The 21,290-nt window shown below is 42.4% G+C and overlaps 1 protein-coding gene across 1 annotated transcript in view; it reads left to right on the forward strand.

Moving 5' to 3' along the window:
- The window catches only part of UIMC1 (ubiquitin interaction motif containing 1), a 108,948-nt gene extending 89,135 nt beyond the window's left edge, over positions 1-19,813 (forward strand). Inside the window, exons 9-12 of the mRNA XM_083182129.1 lie at positions 6,596-6,719; positions 14,520-14,586; positions 16,693-16,726; positions 19,257-19,813. Of these exons, the coding sequence (XP_083038255.1) occupies positions 6,596-6,719; positions 14,520-14,586; positions 16,693-16,726; positions 19,257-19,440 (409 nt within the window). The 3' untranslated portion in view covers positions 19,441-19,813. The remainder of the gene's footprint in view (positions 1-6,595; positions 6,720-14,519; positions 14,587-16,692; positions 16,727-19,256) is intronic.
- Positions 19,814-21,290: the final 1,477 nt, after the last annotated feature.

The raw sequence follows: 21,290 nt of genomic DNA on the forward strand, positions 1-21,290 counted from the left end.
TGTACATAGCGATGCCCAGCACTTCCCCGGCAGTGTACAGCCTACCGGGTGGCCGGGTCCGCCCCCTTTGCGTGACGCCGCCGGCCAGGCACGCCCCTTTCCGTCACGGCGCAGCCCGGGCACGCCCCTTTTGTGACGTCGGTGGGCCCGGTCAATAGTTATATTATTCATTTCTATTTTTGATGTTTATATGCGATGAACCACTCATGGTAATAGTTATTTATTGTTGGTTCCATAATAACTTGTCACCTCTTTTTCTTGATTCCTGAGTGACTATAACCAATGATATTGGTTTGTGAATGTGACAGTAGTGAACTGTGAGGATAATAGTGTATATTATTATAGTGTATGATGTTGGGTTTGTGTATGCTGTCATGGATTAATAATAGTGACTTATTTGATGGTATTGTGTAGTGGTGGAGTGTATAGGGTATTGGGAAGAAAACCACATTTTTAGGACCCAATTTGTGTATTAATGTGCCATTTGAAAAAACGGGAGAGGTAAAACCTATTATGCTTCCGTGCTGGAAGCATACCAAGGGCATTGGTGCACCAATATGGTGTCCACGTCAACTGTTGTCATTCGGGACAAAAAAAACCTTTTTGACTGTCGACCTTATCAATGGCGACCTAGTGCATGTGTTGCCTGTAGGCATTTTGTCTGTGTTGACCAAATGATCCATACCCCTTAGGCCAGGGGTAGCCAACTCCATTCCTCGAGAGCTACCAACAGTTAATGTTTTCCAGCTCTCCTCACAGGGTCACAAGTGAAGTATTTAGCTCCACCTGGGGATCTTTTAAAATGTGTCAGTCAGTCATGAGTCTACCTAGAGGTGAGCATGAAAATGTGAACTGTTGGTAGCTCTCGAGGACTGGAGTTGGCAGGGGCCTTATGCTAACCTCCCAGTTGTAGCTTTTATCCAATGTATGATGTTCCAGTTGAAATAGCAGAAATAGTTGTACAGCCTAACCACACATAAGTACTAGAAATTATTAGTGGTCACTTTATGATGTACTGTATACCGCTACACCTGATCTTTTATGCAATTTTCTGTTCATTTAATAATGTTGCAAGAACGGCATGTATATAGTCATGTAGACATTGTCAATGCTGTCCAGTGTTCGGCGGGGGAAAAAAGTGAAAATTAGATTTCTTTTTTTTTTTTTTTTTCATTCTGGTTAGTTTTAGCATTTTTAAAACTGCTGGTGCAAGCAGTTTCTAGTCTTTATAGAGGATGGTACACAAAACTAAAAGACATTCAGTGAGTGACATTTCACTGGAAAAACAACTGGTTAATTAGACAAATCCAAGAAGAATGGGTAGACTGGTTAAAGCGAACAAGAAAGCAACAGTAATTTGTATAAAATACAATAGCAGTATGCTGAAGGCTTGACACGTTAAATGTGGAAGTGGATGGGCTTAGAGCAGCAGAAGACCGTACCGGTTTCCACTTCTGTTGCATGGTATAATTGCACGTCTCTCCCTATAGCAAGTTGGTGGTACTTAGGTGTTCAGCACGCTGGCTGGAAGCGACCGGGATGTTTCATATGAAATCCCCTCACTACAGAATCAGTACTTGCGTGTAAGATACAGTTCTGTCATTTTTTAACTCCCTTTTATTTTTGAGTTGTATTTCTGTTGTGTGAACTTTTTAAAATCTTTGTAACCATTTTTATCACTAAATCTCTGAAGTATTTTCTTGGAATAAATCATTCATAATTCCAGTTCTGAAATTTGTGTTCTGAGGACTTAAGCCAAAGGAGAGTGGTTAACGTTAAGTGTTCAGGCAAGTCTATCATATTTAAGTTCCACACGCATAACCCTCTGAGACACTTATGTATTATATAGCTTTTCTTCTGGACTTGCAACTTGGTGGGACTGCTATGCTATTACTGGTGCCAGTCCTTTTGTTTCCCTCCTATGTCCCTATAGATTGTAAGCTTGCAGCAGGGCCCTCTTACCTCCAAGTCTGTCGGTGTTACCCAGTTTGTTTTATCACGGTCTACTATTGTAAAGCGCAACGGAATCTGCTGCGTTATATAAGAAACTAAATAAATAATAAATGGTCTGATTAAAATCTGTTACTGCTGTGTATAGTGAGGTAATGGTGCAGGCCATTTATTTTTGGCACACATTGGGTCCCCAAGTACTAATGTACATCTGTTTAAATGCCAGTCAACAGCATAAATGTGCAGCTGACCAATCTACAACAACTGCCTCATGCTATTATGGGTCTGATTCAGAGATGGGTACTAGTACAGATGCAAGTGTGATTGTTTTTTTTTTTTTTTTTTTTTTTATTGCAACACTATTTAAGAAATCAGCAAGTAAAGAAGCACCCAGAGAACAAATGCAACTCCTATACAATTGTAACAAGCGCTTGGAATCAGGAAATATAAAGCCACTCTAAATTGAAATGAATTAATTTAAGAACATACAAAGATACAAAAACAACAGTAATGACAGAAATAAAATTTAATAATAAATTGTAGAGGTACCGGCCGATTCCAGACATAAACAGTTACAATAAATAGAAGCAATAATAAAAAAATATATATAGTCAGGATTAACCTGAATAATAATTAAAAATATGATAAAATGACCATATATTGATCTTTGAAAAAGCCGCTGAGACACGTAAGCGGGGAAACGCATCAGATCACAAACCCTACCACCAACTGTAAGGTACTGCCGGCTGGCATATTAGAGCTCTATTCCTAACCTTGCTGTGTCTTTAAGAATCTGGGACCCACACTAAAATGCATTCGGTACTTGTTTCCTATCTGGGCGCCCAGGTTTTCTACGTACGGCACCGTACTGAAATCGGATCGCATCGCATCGTACACATACACGATATTGAACGATGCGATGCGATGCGATGCGATCCGATTTCCCATAGGAAACAATGTTAAATGGCTCAATTTAGCCAAATTATCATAGGAACAATAGTAAATGGGCCAAAAACACCCCTGAACATTGAAATGTCCCCCCAAAAGTAGTTGACGCCACCCCGCCATCAACGTGAACCCGAAGCGTGGCGAGCGCAGCGAGCCCGCGAGGGGCGGCGGTACGCGTCCTCCGACCTTTTCATGCCCTACTATCCACTAGGGCGTGGAGTGAGAATAGAATAGTGTGGCGAGCGCAGCGAGCCACCGAGCCCGAAGCGTGGCGAGCGCAGCGAGCCACCGAGCCCGAAGCGTGGCGAGCGCAGCCAGCCCCGCGAGGGGACGCGGATACCTTCACAGTTATACGCGTCCCCTCGCGGGCTTCCCAGGTGTCCATGGCGACGCGGACACCTGGGAAGCCCGCAAAGGGACGCGTTTACCTGTGAAGGTATCCGCGTCCCCTCGCGGGGCTCGCTGCGCTCGCCACGCTTCGGGCTCGGTGGCTCGCTGCGCTCGCCACACTATTCTATTCTCACTCCACGCCCTAGTGGATAGTAGGGCATGAAAAGGTCGGAGGACGCGTACCGCCGCCCCTCGCGGGCTCGCTGCGCTCGCCACGCTTCGGGTTCACGTTGATGGCGGGGTGGCGTCAACTACTTTTGGGGGGACATTTCAATGTTCAGGGGTGTTTTTGGCCCATTTACTATTGTTCCTATGATAATTTGGCTAAATTGAGCCATTTAACATTGTTTCCTATGGGAAATCGAATCGGATCGCATCGCATCGCATCGTTCAATATCGTGTATGTGTACGATGCGATGCGATCAGATTTCACTACGGAGAATAGCATGGTGCTCAATTTACTTAGTGGGCGCCCAGATAGGAAACAAGTACCATGCATTCTTTGTGAGATCTTCTTGATACTAACAGCACCTTTTCAATGCCCCATAGCTGATCCTAAATGGGAGTGTGGTAAATATACCATAGTGTCTAATCAATAACACTAACATTGGATTGACCCTATATGACTTTCTTCCATAGTAACAATACTGGATTGCTTAACCTATTTTGGGCTTGAAGCTGGAGAAAGTGGATTTATCAAATCTTATATCCAAAGAGGACGTTGATCTCCCCCTCTGCAATATATGGTCATTTTATCATATTTTTATTATATTTTTTTATTATTGCTTATATTTATTGTAACTGTTTATGTCTGGTATCGGCCAGTACCTCTACAATTTATTATTACATTTTATTTCTGTCATTACTATTGTTTTTGTATCTTTGTATGTTCTTAATTAATTTCAATTTAGATTGGCTTTATATTTCCTGATTCCAAACGCTTTCTTTTGCTTCTTTGTTGTTTTCTGTTGCTAAGATTGGTGATCCTACTAAAGTTAGCAGCTGGATTAAGGGTTAAAAATAGGACAGGGAATAGTAGCGCTAATGACCAGTTTGTTTTTAGCTTCCTATACAATTGTGTATGTATACATAACATATACTCGAGAACAAGGAGCAATGGGCTTAAGTGTTGATTAATAAATATGCAGACTGGCCGCAGCAGTAGTGATGCAGGTGCTATGCTTGTTATCATTCATGATCACAGCTGAAGCCCGATACGTGCCACGAAAACATATCGGACCTCATCCCGGGTTGACCCATCAGCAACCTGGCACTAACCCAGGTCCTAGGTGCTGTGTGAAAGGGGTATTAGTGTGTACCCACATTAAGAGTGGACAGAGATGGTACCAACCAGCTCATGTTATTTTTCAAACACTGTAACATGTAAGATAGGAGTGCAATGGCCTCTGCATGTGATAGCAGTTGTTGGGGTTTTTATTAGCTGATACTAAAAAAGGCCCTTCATTGATCATTATAGAAAGCAACATTTGTAAAGCGCAACGGAATATGCTGCGGTATATAAGAAACTGTAAATAAATAAATGATTGCCCAAAGGCAAATTTCAAGAGATGGAAAAAACCACAACACATATACAATGATGAAAATTATACTGAAAAGCAGGCGGCGCAATTAGTGCCGGTGGCATAATACATATTACTGCACATGGTTAAAGGGGCAGATCCAGGAGAAAATGACATTGAGGGCACCATGATAGGAGAGGGCTTGGGAGGGGGATGTTAGTGGTGCCACTGTACATGCTAAGAGCGGCGAGAGAGAGGAGAGCAGAGAGCGGGTGGAAATGGGATTAAAAATAGGTCCTGGCGTTTAAAGTACCCAGGCCCACCTTGGCAACAAAAGTGAAGGCTATAGTTGTGTGTGCACCGAAGACGTGCTGTGGAAAAGGGGGTGTGGCCATGCAAAAGGGGGCGTGTCTTTGAGTGTAGTGTACAACACAATATACAACTTATACACCTTATGCAACAAAATACTAGAGCCCATTATACTTGCCCCTTACACATGATGCCAAATAAAATTAGCCAAAATTCACATAATGCCACATGGATTGAGCCAAAATTCACAATATGCTTCATAAACAGGAACATTTTGCGCCAAAGGTGCATTACATGTTAAGCCGCACATCATGTCCATTACATATTATGACAAATACCATAATGCCTATTAATTATGCGACTTAAGTGCTGCTTACCTACATACTCATTGCCAAAGGTTCCATGCTCATTGCCCGGGGTGCCTTGCTCGTTGCCCAGTATCATATCGAAAAACTTTTGAGTGGGCTTAAAATGATTTTGGTCCTGTGAAACTGGACTGTTTGGTTTCAGAGAAATTTGCCCTCAAAGAACATGAACAGCCATGAAATTACATTTCAGAAATATAAAAAAATAGGTTTACCCGCAATATCCCCGGAACCAATTTACCCATATTGCCTGGTATCCGATTGAAGGCCGAGCGATTTGGGTTCGAATGAAATCAACCACGAGTTTCTTGCTTCTGTGATGCCCGGGGGTGAGGGGGGGTTACTGGCAGCCGTCAGAACCGGGTGGGGGTCAGAATTAGCTGGTCCCATGTTATCGTATGGGGAGAACATTCCAGGTTTGCCCAGCGGTATCTCCGGTTCCCGGGGTGGGGGAGGGGGGACTGACAGCCATCGGAACCAGGTGGGGGTCAGAATTAGCTGGTCCCATGTTATCCTATGGGGAGAATGTTCCAACTTTGACCAGCGGTATCTCTGGTTCCCGGGGGCACTAGCGACGCAGGGTCGGGCTCGTTGGAAAGGTCAGATCCTCAGCTACAAAATGAGCTATGTCAGAAATGACAGGGGAGGGGGGGGGGTGGGCCACCTGGATCCTCCCATGAGTATTACATATATGGAACGTCATGAGTTTTTCTGATCTACCAACTATTCATTTACAATGTGCTATGATTTATAGATGAAACTACAGTGTTAAATGTTTTCTTTACCTGTAGCTTTTTTTTTTTCATAATTATCTGCCAACCTGTCGTGATTTAATTTTGTTGTGATTAGTGTTTGCCCGTCCATCTTTTGTTTTCATTTCCTTCCCAAACTTATCAGACGATTTTTCCTGCACTTAGAACTTGCCGCGGCTTTCATCTGACATAGTTCTGTTGGGTATAAAATAAACTGGGATCCAATCACCCTCATATTTACTGTGCAGTATGTTAATCTTTTGGATCCTTGATTTTGAGATTAAACATAAATTGGAATCTAGTACATTCTGGTCTTCTCAGTTAACTTTTTTTTATTTTTTTTATTTTACCATTCGTCCAGATATGAGAAATGTTACCTGTGTAAATCAATAATACCACTGACGGACTATCAGTCACATGTAGACAACTGCCTGCATACTGCAGCACTGGAGACTGAGGGGAGCCGGAGGATAAGGAGCAATAAGGTAAGTGTTTTACCTCATTTACTGATTTTGTATAGAATGAGGGAACAGAAGTCTCCAATACTAGTTCCGTTTCTAATCTATACGAAGTGCGGATTTGTGTTCAATAGTATTGACCAAAGCATATTCCTAATCATCATTTTTATTGGAGTACCTCTGGCAATAGGCAATTATGTAAAAAGAGCAGAATTGGACCTGTTTTCAATAAGATTCCGATCCGATGCACACCCCCAACCAGTCGTGTGATGGGTTTGGAGATTTTACCTGCTGCACTAAATATCCCTCAATTAGACTCCGATTGGGTGTAGATCATTGTGTGTGTTTTTGAACATAACACCATCAGGCGACCCTAGTCCGGCCCATTATTTAAATTTCAAAGGACAATCTGCAAGATGGTCACATGATGTACTGTGCAAACGCATAAAGCACCAGATCCCACTGTCTAACGGCCATCTCGATCGGACTGTTATTACAAATCGTGAGCCGGGAGCTCCCGGGGAGTTCAAGAGAAATCATTTTGCGATCGTCGCACAATCTTGGTCATTCTACTGTGTACCCTACATTATCCAATTTTTTTTATTTTAACATTTAAAAAAAAAAAAAAATACTGGAACATAATGGTCATCGCCATCTAAACATTGTGACTTTTAATTTGCTCAGTAGCTGCCAGGTACACTTTAGGGTCAAGGAAGGGAGGGGGTTAATTTACGTTTCCTGGGCACTGCTCCTCACTGCAGCTGCCAGGTGAGGGGGGGGGGGGGCTCCTGCTGAGCAATCAGTGATTAGTAGTTCGTAGACACTTGGGGAGGATGCAGAGTCACAGTGCTAGACTATAGCCAGCCAGCCACTTTGCCTTTCTGACCGGTTGCATTGTTTCAGATTAGTACCAGTATGTAGATGTTTATATGGCCATGGATTATAATATTTCTATTTTAGCCACATAAACATACTGCGTTTTACAGCGATGTGATTTAGTTGGCTCCATGTTAAGACTTGTACCACTTCTAAGGCTCTGAAACTTCAATCCAGGTCACCGGCTTTCTGAAAGTGTGCGACCCGGGGTTTTTTGCATACGGTCATGGAAACCGGTTCTGATTAGGTGACCTGTTGGGGAGGCATCTGAGGTAATTAGCTAGCTGCAAATAAGAGAGCATGATGCACTTAGCAAGGTGCACCTCATCTGTGTGCCCCCAAAAACGGTCTTATTCTTATGATACCATATATTTCAGGGATAACAAGTCTTCTGTCTGAAAGGGGTCGACCTGGGAAATTTCTGAGTTAAATGTGCTGTGTGAAAGGGGTAAGAGCTTTGAGCCGTGTCTTACACGAGGTTTGGGGATTTTTATGTCTGAAAGTGGTAGTTTCAACTTTAGGTTTTATGGAATTTTATTCATTCATAGTGTTCACTCTCGGGAAGAGGAAGGGCAATCCCCAATCATGGAGCAGGCCCCCCATCGCCGAGCAGGCATTCCCCCCCCCCCCCCCCCCCCGATAACTTACAACTTACGGTAGGGTGGTCGTGGCAGGGGGCACCTGTAAGAGCTGATATGCCATTCTCAGTAGAGGCGAGTGGCTTGTCAGTACAGCAGGATGTGGCTGGAACCAGAGGTGGAACTAAAGAGTAGTAGGCTCAGGTACAAACATATGCTTTGGGTCCTCCCCAACCTGCCTCTCCCCACTCCGACTAAAGAAATTTTTTGAAAGGGTCCCCTCTTACAAAGAGGGGATATATAGTGTAAAACAAACAGTGTATCAGGGTAGGGACACACACACATGGGTAGGGGGTGTACCCAACATCATATATGGGAGGGGGATTAGGAGGGCACAGTATGTCAGTCAAATACACTTATAGAAGTATAGGTGTAGAGGGTGACAGACATGGATAAAGGGGGACAAGGTGTCTCACTCACACACACACACAAGCAGTGATAGGGGTAAATGGGGGTCACACACTCATAGGAAGTGGGTGGGAGGGGTTTCACACACACAGAAAGGGGGTATAGGGGAGGTAAAATAGAGGATGAGTGGACAATGTGTCTCTCATATATACACAGGGATAATGGGGACGGGGGGGGTTCACACATAGGGCGGTATTCAATGTGAATACCGGCGAGGTGCAGCGAGTCCTGTTTAGGATTCGCTGCACATTGGCCACGTTCCGGAGCCTCGCCGGCTCCGGTATTCAACGAGTCAGGGTCTCGCTGCCCCTGACCGGCGAATATGAGCTCCTGCGATGAACGCCGCAGGGAGCCTGAGGACGGTGGCAGGCAGGGAGATGGAAGTCTCTCTGCCTGCCCCAGAGCGTATGTGGGGGGGAGGTGGGCTCCCCGAGTGCCAGGCAGCACAGGCTGCCCCCCGGGGGTGCCAGCAGGGGACCGGGTATATTCACTACACCCGATCATGCATATGTAATGATCGGGTGCAGTGAATATATGAATATCTAATGAGCGGCTCGGCTCCGGCGCCCCCTGCTGGCTGGTCAGTGTAAAAAATATATATATATATAATTTTTTATTTTTTTTTTTTTATTTTTTTTTATTAAATATATATTCATGTGCTTACAGCACATGAATAAAAATAGCATGTCCCTCCTCAGAATAAAATTCCTGATTTTTTTTACATCAAATGTAAAAAAGAAAACACTTTATTTTAAAAGTTCACATTCCACTTCAGCATAAAAAGATAGCGATTGCTACTCGGTGAATCATGGCGAAAAAAACCTTGAAATGTATTCGCCATCTGCTCATTGAATAGGGTGATTCACCATTTTTGTAAAAAATTCGCCAAACAGCACAAATTCGCCATAAAAACATGGCGAATCAGCCTCATTGAATACCGCATATAGTGGATGAGAGGTGTAGAGACGGAAAATTATATATATATATATATATATATATATATATATATATATATATATATATATATATATATATATATATATATATATATATATATATATATATATAGCGTAGAGAGGATACGCACACTCCAGGTAGGGATACCAGTCTGGGTGCAGGGACAATCAATCAATATTGTGTATCAGTCCTTAGTCAGACAGATCCAATCCAAGACAGACAGGTCCAGCACTCCATAGCATATAACATGCAGATAAAAACGATTTATTGAAGCAATGTATAAGAATTCATTATACTCAGCACATCCGTGGCAGTAGCATGAGACAGCTAATCACTTCAATTCCACAGGCTTAGCCCTGACGGGCCGTTTCGGTGTCAAATCACCTTCCTCATAGGGCATTATATATATATATATATATATATATATATATATATATATATATATATATATATATAATCTCAAAGAAGCCAGCACATCCAGTCCAAAGAAAAAAAGTTTTTATATAAGGCAAAGTGAAAAACGTGGGGACACACCATGAAAGGTATAGTTCAAATGCATGATTACAGTCCAAGTACAGAGTTACCACAGTCCAGTAAAACAAGCATGGTGGTCCACTTTCAAGCCACTGATGCCCAACGGCCGTTTCGGTGTGCTCACCGTCGTCAGGAGCATGCTGGCTTCTTTGTTTTTCCTAACTTATCCTTATGTGGCCCTGGCACTCTGACGATGACTTATTAAGTGTGCGAATTGCCTGGATTATATATATATTATTTTTTTTTTTTTCAGACTTGATTCTCTGTCCATCTGTTCTCCCTTCCATGCACAATGTATATAAAATTGTATATTCATTAACCCCTTCACGACATTTGACGTATATATACGTCATGGTCGGGAAGTACTTCCCGACACATGACGTATATATACGTCATGACTTCTAACTGTCACTGCGTCTAGAGACGCAGTGACAGTTAGGTGATGTCTGCTGTCCCTGACAGCAGACATCCCCCCTCGCCGCCCAGGGGGGGCAGGGGTGCCCCCCCCCGGTCGGCGATCGCTGTGATTGGCTGTTCAAATCTGAACAGCCATTCACAGCGTTTCCTGTGTTACCGGCGGCTAAGCCGCTCGGTAACACAGGGATTCACTGGTGATCGGTGCTGTCAAGTACAGCACCGATCACCACCGATGTGCAGCCCCCCCTCGAACCCGCCAGGCACTCACCCGGCAGCAGCTCCCCCGGAGCGTCTGGAGCGCACGCAGCGCTGCCCTCCTCCCCCCTCCCCCCCGCAGCAGCAGCATCAAGCTGCAGAAAAAGTAAAAAAATAAATATATGCACTGAAAAATATATATATATATATATATATATATATATATATATATATATATATATATATATACACACACACACACACACACACACACACACACACACACACACACACACACACACACACACACACACACACACACGTGTATATATATATATATATATATGTGTATGTATATATATATATATATATATATATATATATATATATACACACATACATACGTATATATATATATATATATATATATATATGTGTGTGTGTATATACCGCACCGATCGCCAGCCCCCTCCCACCCGGCAGCCCCCCTCCCACCCACCCGGCTGCCGCAGCGCCAGCACCCCTCCCACCCCCCCGCCAGCCGCAGCGCCAGCCCCCCTCCCAAAGCTGGTGACTAAAATGGGGTCACTTGTGGGGGGGTTCCACTGTATTGGTGCTTCGGGGGTCTTGCTAATGCGACATAGCACCCACCATTCATTCCACCACCAAAAATCACTCCTTCCCTTCTGAGTCCTGCCATGCACCCAACTGGTATTTTTTGGTCACACATGAGGCATTGCCGTACTCGGGAGAAATTGGGGCACAGATTTTGGGGTGCTTTGTCTCCTTCATTCCTTGTGAAAATAAAAAATTTTGAGCCAGAACTGCATTTTTCTGTAAAAAATTACATTTTTTTACACAAAAATGCAGATCTGGCTCAAAATTTTTCATTTTCACAAGGAATGAAGGAGACAAAGCACCCCAAAATCTGTGCCCCAATTTCTCCCGAGTACGGCAATGCCTCATGTGTGACCAAAAAATACCAGTTGGGTGCATGGCAGGACTCAGAAGGGAAGGAGTGATTTTTGGATTTTGCAGCACAGATTCTGGTTGAATGACCCCCGAAACACCCATACAGTGGAACCCCCCCACAAGTGACCCCATTTTGCAAACTACACCCTTCAGGGAATTCATCAAGGGGTATAGTGTACATTTCAAACCCCCCGGGGTTTCACCAATTTTGATACAACTGAGCTGTGAAAATGAAAAATTAATTTTTTTCATTTTCACTGCCCAGTTGTACCACAATTGGTGAAACCCCTGGGGGTTTGAAATGTACACTATACCCCTAGATGAATTCCCTGAAGGGTGTAGTTTGCAAAATGGGGTCACTTGTGGGGGGGGTACCTAACTTTTAGCATCTTATGGTGCCTAGAAACCTACATGGTGCCTAAAAAATAATCTCATAAAAAGGAGGCTCCAAAATCAAGTAGGTGCTCCTTCTATTATGAAGCCTGTGGTTTGGTCACCGTGCACACTAGGGCCACATATAGGATATTTATGAAAACCAAAGAATTGGGGGAATCAATTTTTAGTCACATTTCTCTAGTAAAATCTACTGTGTTCCTTAGAAAAATGTATTAAAATTGCAAATCTGCAAAAAAAAATGAAATTTTGAAATTTCACCTACACTTTCTTTTAATTCCTGTGAAACACCTAAAGGGTTAACAAACTTCCAAAATGCTGTTTTGAATACTGTGAGGGGTGCAGTTTTTGAAATGGCATCATTTATGGGGGTGTCTCACATAAAAGTCACTCAGTCACATCATAACTGACCTGGTCCCTAAAAAAATCAGAGTTTGAAATTTTCTTGAAAATTTGAGAATTTGCTATTCATATTTGAAGCCTCCTAGTGTCCAAAAAAATGAAAATGAGGTTGAAATAATGATGGCAACATAAAGTAGACATATGGTCTATGTTAGTTATTCACTATTTTGAGTGGTAAGATTATTTGTCTCACAAGCAGAAAATTTAACATTTTGCAAATCGCAAAATTTTCCATTTTTTTACGACATTTTGGTATTTTTCACAAAAAAACACAGACTGTATCGACGAAAATTTACCACTAACTTGAAGTACAATGTGTCACGAGAAAACAATCTCAAAATCACTGGGATAAGTAAAAGCAAAAAAAAGTTATCCCCACTTAAGTGATACATGCCAGATTTGAAAAAAAGGGCTCTGTCAGGAAGGCAAAAACTGGCTCTGTCATGAAGGGGTTAATGTCTTACCCTTTTCTATGATGTACACTTAGTATGGTGTTTTGCCTTTTATCGATTGGTCAAAAAAAATTGTTACACCCCTGATGAAGTCTCTTAAAGAGACGAAACGCGCTGGAAAATAAGAAAAGACAGGAAATACCCTTTTATCTATGTAAGGGCGCCATATAACACTATTGTGTGGAGAATCCGATTGTGGGCCCTGCTAGTAGAAGTGTTCTAGGCAACCGTGTATTCTTATCTTTAGCGCAATTCTTGAGATTTTGTACATTGTAGATAGAGATATATATATATATATCTCTATCTACAATGTACAAAATCTCAAGAATATATATATCTATCTATCTCTAGTGTCCATTTTTGTGTCTCCGAAACACTTCCATTTGTTTGCAGCTAGTGAAACTACATATTTCTCTCACACAAACACAGAGAGAATCACAAGATAGCAGACTAGCTTTCGAAGCATTAGCTTTGAGCGGGCTTACTAGTTTTATACATTGCAAAAGAAATTCTAGTTTATTGTAAGCCTGGATCTTGCATTACTGGAAGTATATATGAAAATGTTATTCATATTCATATTTTAGCTTTTGAACTCTAATGCTGAAGCGAACAACCATTTATTTATTTATTTATTTAGATAGATAGTTCTCTATCTCTTCAGCCCATTGGCTGATATATGTCTGTCAGAATGATGTTCATGTAGAAGTAGTAAACTGCGAGAGGGACCGGCAGTCACTGGTCTCCCAACTGAGCAGGACATTGTAAATGCCTGCCTAGTTGTGACGTTGGGCACTACACATCGGTCGGACAATTTGGTAAGTGTGCATTCACCAATTGGCAGATAAGTTGGCAGATTGGCTGAAAGGCCAGGTGTGTACTTGGCATTAGTTTTGTACATCTGAAAGGTAAATATATAGCATGGCACAAAGGGTATAATACTGAGCAGGAACATTATATGACTGATTTTAAGAGCAGTGAGCAGGGCCCTAGAAAGTGTTGCATTAGCATGAGGTCATCACAAACTGTGAGCACCAATGAAGTTTGTAACAAGGTGCTAGTGACAGCACCCCATTGTAAACTTCAAGCAATGATTTCCAGGACAGATTGATCAACCATGACAGTGGAATGGTCTGCAGAACTTTGAAATTCACCTCATATCTCAGACACAATGCAGGGTCTTTAGATTTGTTTATCTGAAGCTCAAATTGCACTTTGCAAGCACCGTAAGACAGCATTTACGTAACATTTTGGAACAAACAAATCTTAGCATGGCCAAAAAGCAAAACTGTAGCAGGGCATGCTGGGATGTGTAGTTCAACAACATCTGGAGGGCCAAAGGTTCCCTATCCCTGATATGTGATGCCTGTATGTGATATTTCTACCTGCCAGATCTGGCTGGCTGGAATGAGTCTGTCATTCCTATACATAACCAGTCAAACATTTGCTGGAAAAGAGACAAAAGCAATCATTCAGACAAATGGGTTAAATACAGATTCAAATCATTTGTGTTCACAATCCGTTGTGCATATAAGTAATGTGATGGCTATTCTGTATATGACAGCTACGTATGCCTTTTTTTCTAGCAGGCATCTGCAGGACGCGACGGCAGGCTCCTGAGCATGCTGGAGCAGTCAGAGTCACTCTCAGAAGGTATTATGTGCGAGAGAGGCAATGTGTGTAACATGATTTGTGATTGGCAGTGAGGTCGGAAAGGTTGCTGGGAAATGTAATCCAGCTGCTAGCGGATGCTTTCAGTGTAGCTGTATTTTTCTGTGGCGCAGAGCATGCAGCAATAGCGTCCGCTTGTTCATCTAATGTGTGACAAGGGCACGTAATAAAGCAGATTTTTCGCAATCTGGAATAATTCAACAAAAAGGAAATGTAAAAGAATTAAAAACGGTGAAAATTATTTACACCACATTATGTAGACGTTCATAGGTTTTCTGTTAAGCCACGATTGCAAAAGTCTGTTTCGTGGTGGATATTTTCATAACGGTAGTAGCACTAACCATGGGTTCTACATGTTACTTACCCCGCATTTGGGAGGAGTTTTCATTTTGTTAATTTGTTTGCTTTATACATTTTCTCTGGCAGTTTCCAATAGTGATGAGAATATGGTAAAAGTTGCATCTCGCACAAAAACCTCAGGATACTGGTGGTCAAAAGACCGACCCCTGTCATGCCAAAACGGGCTCCGTAAGGTATCTAACCTCTCACCCCCTCGCAGCCTGACTCTGACCCTCCCTGATGGTGCCTAACCATAACCCCTGAACCCGGGCACCTATACTGAACCACCTCACTTCCCCAGCCTGACCCTAACCCACCCCGCACACTTAACAATCATGGTTAAGCTATTCTGGCTTTTGCATTCTGATTCTTTAGAGTTCCAGAGTCCGTGTTATAAAGGCAGTTTAGATGCCAGTGTCTGTATACAGAACTCCAGCATACTGACTGCATCTTTCACAATATACCATGCAGAGCGAGATGCCTACTGTTATTGAGTTGCCAGATGCCAGGCATTGTTTTTGCCAAAAATGTGTTTAGTCGCATTACAACCAGGACGCACAATTAGACTGTGCTAATTAATTTGATATTTTGTGTGAGTCTGTATACGGAGCACAACAGAACTTGTATTGGATATAAGCACGCGCTGCTACATTGTGCTGTGTACAGATTCTCAGAGACTCAATCGCACAAGACACTGTTAAGACAGCAAAAAAGACACCTAATGCTAGAAGATTCCTGAGTGACCTGGCTTGTCAATGGGGCGGTTTGACATGGCTGAGGACACATCTGTACAAGCACTACAATGTGGCATGCTAAATATTTGTAAAGGATCTACGGGAGTAGTGTTTTTTGTATCTGTCACTTGCCAGGTCTCTAGCTCAGACATGCCAGGCTTTTCCCTGCTTTCATTTAAAAATTAAAAAAAAATGTAAAAAAATTGTATCCCTTTCTCGGGCTCTCCTTTCTGATCTTTTTTACACACCTGTCTTCATCCCAAACTGGATTTTGGTAATACTGTATTTATTTGTTTGTACCCTTGTCCGTACTTGGGCAGCCATCCATCTGCAAGTCCTCTTGCCTATTTGCCAAGCTGCAGCATGATTGACATTTCTGAGATGGATGAGACCAGGTTCTGCGTGGCAGCATGCAGATTTCCTGGCCTTAAAAGCTTCTATGGTCCTGGGTGGGTAAGCTCTTCACTGATGGCATATCCATGCAGGTGGTGGTCATATAGACACATTTGTAATTTGGTGGAGGGAATTGCAAAGCCCATTGTGTTGCAGCTCTGCAATTCTGGCTCTCACCAGGACCCGTAGCAAACATGCAGTCACTAACAATATTGTCAGATTGGACGGCATGTTCAGATGATGTGGCATAAACGAGCACACCTAAATATATTGGGTACACACTGAACGATATGCACGATGATATTATTAACCATATAATTATCATTAATGCAGATCGGCTAGTGTACTGTATACCAGGCATGTCCAAATTATGAACCCTCCAGCTGTTATGAAACTACATATCCCAGCATGCCTTGCCATAGTTTTAGCATTCCCTAATAGCAAATCTGTGGCAAAGCATGATGGGATTTGTAGTTTCACAACAGCTGCATGGCCAGAGATGGGTCATTCCTGGTGTAATGGACTATAGTCACAACATATTCTTCTACTACATGTCTTTGAATGGTATGTAAGTCACTATTGTAAAAGCTTTGTTTTTTACTTTTGCCCCCTCTCTTGGCAGGATCAAACCATGCCAAAGACCCTCCTTATAGAAGGTAAGCATTTTTTTGTAGTCTCTAAATGTGTGTGTGTGTGTGTGTGTGTGTAATTCGGTATTCCTAATTATTCTGGAAGTATATTGTGTCTAGTGCTACTTATGCTGCTTTCACATTGCCTAAATGTTTGAGACCCAGTATTTAAAACGGTATATTACCGGTTTAAACCCCTCACACCGCACATAAATACTGGGTCTCAAGCAGGTTTACAGTGTGAAAGCAGGACAGATAGTAGCTTTAAGACAGTGTAGTGCATATGTAATGAGACACTCATTATATATGCACATATGTAATGAGTGCAGTGCATATGAATGAGCCGCTCATTACATATGCGCATATGTAACGAGTGGTTCATTACTTATGCACTGCACTCATTACATATGTTCATATGTAATGAGCGGCTAATTACATATGCACTGCGCTCTCATAGCTACTGCCTGAGTCCTATATACCGGTTCAGAGCCGTTCAAACTGCATAAAAACCGGCACTGAACCGTGTAGGACTCTGCCTTTTACCGTTTGCAAATACCGGTTATTTGTAACCGGTAAATGCAGACTGGCGCTTTACACTGCAGCTCTAACCGTTTTTAAAAGGCAAAAATATCGGCAATATACCGTTAAGAGCTGCAGTGTGAAAGGGGTCTTTCTGAATGTAGTCTGCATCCCAACAATTAGGATGCCAATGGTGACGTTCCAGACATTGGCAACCTGACTGTTGAAATTTTACTGGTGGAATGTGTCAAATCTAAGTTTAGGCTGAACAGGAGATGTTAAGATGTAGGCTTAAGGAGATATTGGGCAAGGCTGAGAGAGGGGAGGCTTAGAGTTATGCTGGGTACACACCAGGACGACTAGGGCCCGATCCCCACAATCTAGATCCAATTCCGATCAATTGGATGTAGATTGTGTGCTGATTGGGCCCTTTTCTGACCTGCTGTGGACCGATTCCGATGCGCGTTCCCGCGGGTCGGTCAGTCGTTATTGAGATCCTACCTGCTGCAGGTAGGATCTCAATGACGACCATACAGCCGGGTGCGGGTCGCCATTGGATCGGACCCGCTCACGGTGCACATCATGAGCGGGTCGTGCCCCCCCCCCCCCTGCCCCACACCCCGCCCCCCCGCGTCACCGTGAGCGGGTCGGACGAGACACTGACGACCCGCTCACGATGTGCATCGTGAGCGGGTCGTCCTGGTGTGTACCCTACAATAGGGGGAGCTTTACAGTTCTTAACAAAACGTGTTGGGATTATGGCAGTCGGGATGCTGCAGTAATCCTTACTGTCCGGAACCCCTACCTCTTTCTGTGAGGTAAAAAAAGACCAATGTGAATGATTTAAAGATCAACTCTACCACTCCTCACACCATTTATTGAATTCTATATTTTTCTTACTTGAAGATTCTACATTTTCCTTCTATTCACCATGATCATTCAGTCTTTTATGATACAATATTCAAGTTTTGCAGTATATGTTGAGTTTGTCAAGTCATAATGTCCGCATTCATCATGTAGATCAGTTTTGGGGAACCTTCGACCTTCCAGCTGTTGTTGAACTACATATTCCAGCATGCCATGTAACAGTTTTGCCATCGCCAAATAGCAAAACTATAGCAGAGCATGCTGGGATGTATAGTTCAACAACTGAAGGTTCCCTATCCCTGATGTAGATAGTGTTGAAAGCTGCAGCGTCTTTGTTGCGAGACTCTTAACTGGCATTGTGAATGTCAAAAAAAAAAAATTTTTTTTCAAGTATCTTTCAACACTCGTATTGGTTTATCACACTAAATACCATGTTCTTCTAAATTTGATATAACATCAGCCTTATGTTTTAAACATTTATATATGTTCAAACTCGTATAAGTGGGAATCTAAATCAGTGGTACCCAAGCTTTCTTGAATCAAAGCACTTTAGAGTATAGACATCTTTTTCACAACACCCCAAAGCCTAAAGTTTACAAAACAAAAATTTTATATATATATATATATATATATATATATATATATATATATATATATATATATATATATACACTTGGGGGTTGGCGGCACTCACAGGTATTTCATCAATAAACTTATTGTTTAAACTTTATTGATGAAATCCCTGTGAGTGCCGCCAACCCCCAAGCCTGCATATCTAACGAACCCAGGAGGGCACCCGGGACTGGTCTCTATTGTTAGGAGTGGAGTTTACAGTTTCTTCTGTATAATGCAGCAGATTCCCTTGTGCTTTACAATTGTAGACAGTGATAGAAAAAAACTTTGTAACAACAGACAGACTTGGAGGTAGAAGGCCCTGCTGCAAGCTTACAACCTATAATGCTATAGCTGAGAGCCCAAGACCCAACAGTGTTTTATTGGAAGTAACCAAAGGTCTTGGTTATTTCAATATGAGCCACTATATAGCCAATACTGTCATCGCTAATTTCTGATTGTCAGTTCTGTCATCTGCATTTGCTTCATATATAAAAAAAATGCCACTTATATTACAATTTGTTTTGACACTGTTTATTTTCTATAAACTTTTTTTCAGCCCTCCTAGAGAGGAACATTGTGGTAATTTCAGCTCTGAGTATCTGAACATTGCTGACTCTCCTATCAGATCTTTTGTGTCCATCTCAGAGGCCAGGGATTGCCTGGTGGACTTCAAGAAGCAGTTCAGCCGCAAACCAAACAGTAAAGGACCCAGGCGTAGAGGGAAGAGACAAAAGATGTGACATTCCTGGGCTAAAAATAATATTGCAGCAATAAGCGATGAATGTTGACTTATGTAAGCGTAAAAAAATTGGTTCATCTGTATTTAGATTAAATTAAACTTTCTGCAACGGAGCAGCTTGTAGCGTCATACAGCAGACCATAATATTTTCTTGGAAAATATTTTTTTTTTCATCTAATATATTACCCATCATGTTTCTATATATTTGTCTGAGTCATTTATGTTAAAGAAGCAATGGATGTTTTCCAATTAGTACATTAAGTGCCTAATCCTATAAATATGTAATACATTTGTTTGATTTTCATTAATGTATGTACAGTTGCTGAATAAACATAAGTCCAGGTGTCAGAATAAAAACACAAGTCTTTCCTTTTCTGCTTTGTCTATATCTGGTTTCTGTTCTGTAATATTGAGATAATTCTTGTATTTATCAGAACGTGTGACCGTTATAATTATCTATGTAGCATCGCCTACATTTACTTTGTGTATCGCTAGAACTGCAGCAAGCTATGATTAGCGCATGCACTATAGCAGGATCTGTGGCAGCGTAATTCCGGAACAATACTGCTTAGATGGAACTGTTTTGCTTATAATCTATAAGGTGCTTTATGGTTCGTATACTTTTGTGATGCCAAAGGAATTTTAGGGCTGTGAGTGTTTAAGTGCACTGAACAGGCTGTAACTTTAAACACAAAACCCAGCTGGGTTTGGGATACATTATCTCTCTGAACAGAAAGACAACCTAGCTGGACATAATAAGCCCCTGTTGCACTGAAGTTACAAAAGATGTGGGATAGGTGCCTAATATCATGTAGGACTCATGAAATCTATGCCACGCTTCGCCAAGCTGCAATAAGAGAACGGAAGACTCACGGGAGAGATTTCACCCATACTGTCTAGATCAGGGGTGTCCAACCTTTCACCTTCCCTGGGCCACATTAGAAGTTGAAAATTTGGTTTGGGCCGCACATAAAATAACAGTAACGATACCTGATCATATATAGATATTAGTCTCCTGACTACCATAAAGTGGCTTACCTGACAGTTCGGATGCTGGGATGAGGGCTGTCTGCTTTAATGGATGCTGGTACGAGGACTGTCTGCCTTGATGGATGCTGGTATGAGGCCTGAAGTAATGGATGCCTGGAGGGAGAGAAGATCTTGGTTAAATATGGAGATAGGTGGGTGGAGAATGACAGGAGACTACCAGAAAGTGGCTTACCTGAGAGTTTGGATGCTGGGATGAGGACTGTCTACTTTAATGGATGCTGGTACGAGGACTGTCTGCCTTGATGGATGCTGGTATGAGGCCTGAAGTAATGGATGCCTGGAGGGAGAGAAGATCTTGGTTAAATATGGAGATAGGTGGAGGAACAGGGCTCCGGACATTGTATACTGGGAATAGTAAGAGATAGCGACCTACGCAGCAGTTAAATGCTGGCATCAATCAAAATTAGCTCATTTATTGCAGGTCGGAGCCCACCTGGTGTTTCATTAGGTCCCCGGTGGGCCAGTCTGACCCTGAACAACAGTGAGGGAGCGCTGCGCGATAGTTATGGCCACAGCGCAAAAGAGTTCAACCGGCTTTCTTACACTCCACACAGGCAGCAAGATGTGACCTGTAGGAGCTTCTAAAATGGACGGGAGGCAAGTGGAGCTGGCGCGCTCACCCATACTTCACACAGGCCGCAAGATGTGGCCTCTTGGAGCACATATTGTGCCACTTATATCCAATTTGCTCCTTGTAGTGCCACTAATATCAATGTCTCCTGTAGTGTCACTTATATCCATAGTGCCAAGTAGTTCCTTACTGCCCCCTTAGTGTCACATATTCATAATGCCCCCTGGTAA

This window comes from Crinia signifera, chromosome 4, assembly GCF_055691185.1.
Source record: "Crinia signifera chromosome 4, ASM5569118v1, whole genome shotgun sequence".
Taxonomy (NCBI): Eukaryota; Metazoa; Chordata; class Amphibia; order Anura; family Myobatrachidae; genus Crinia; species Crinia signifera.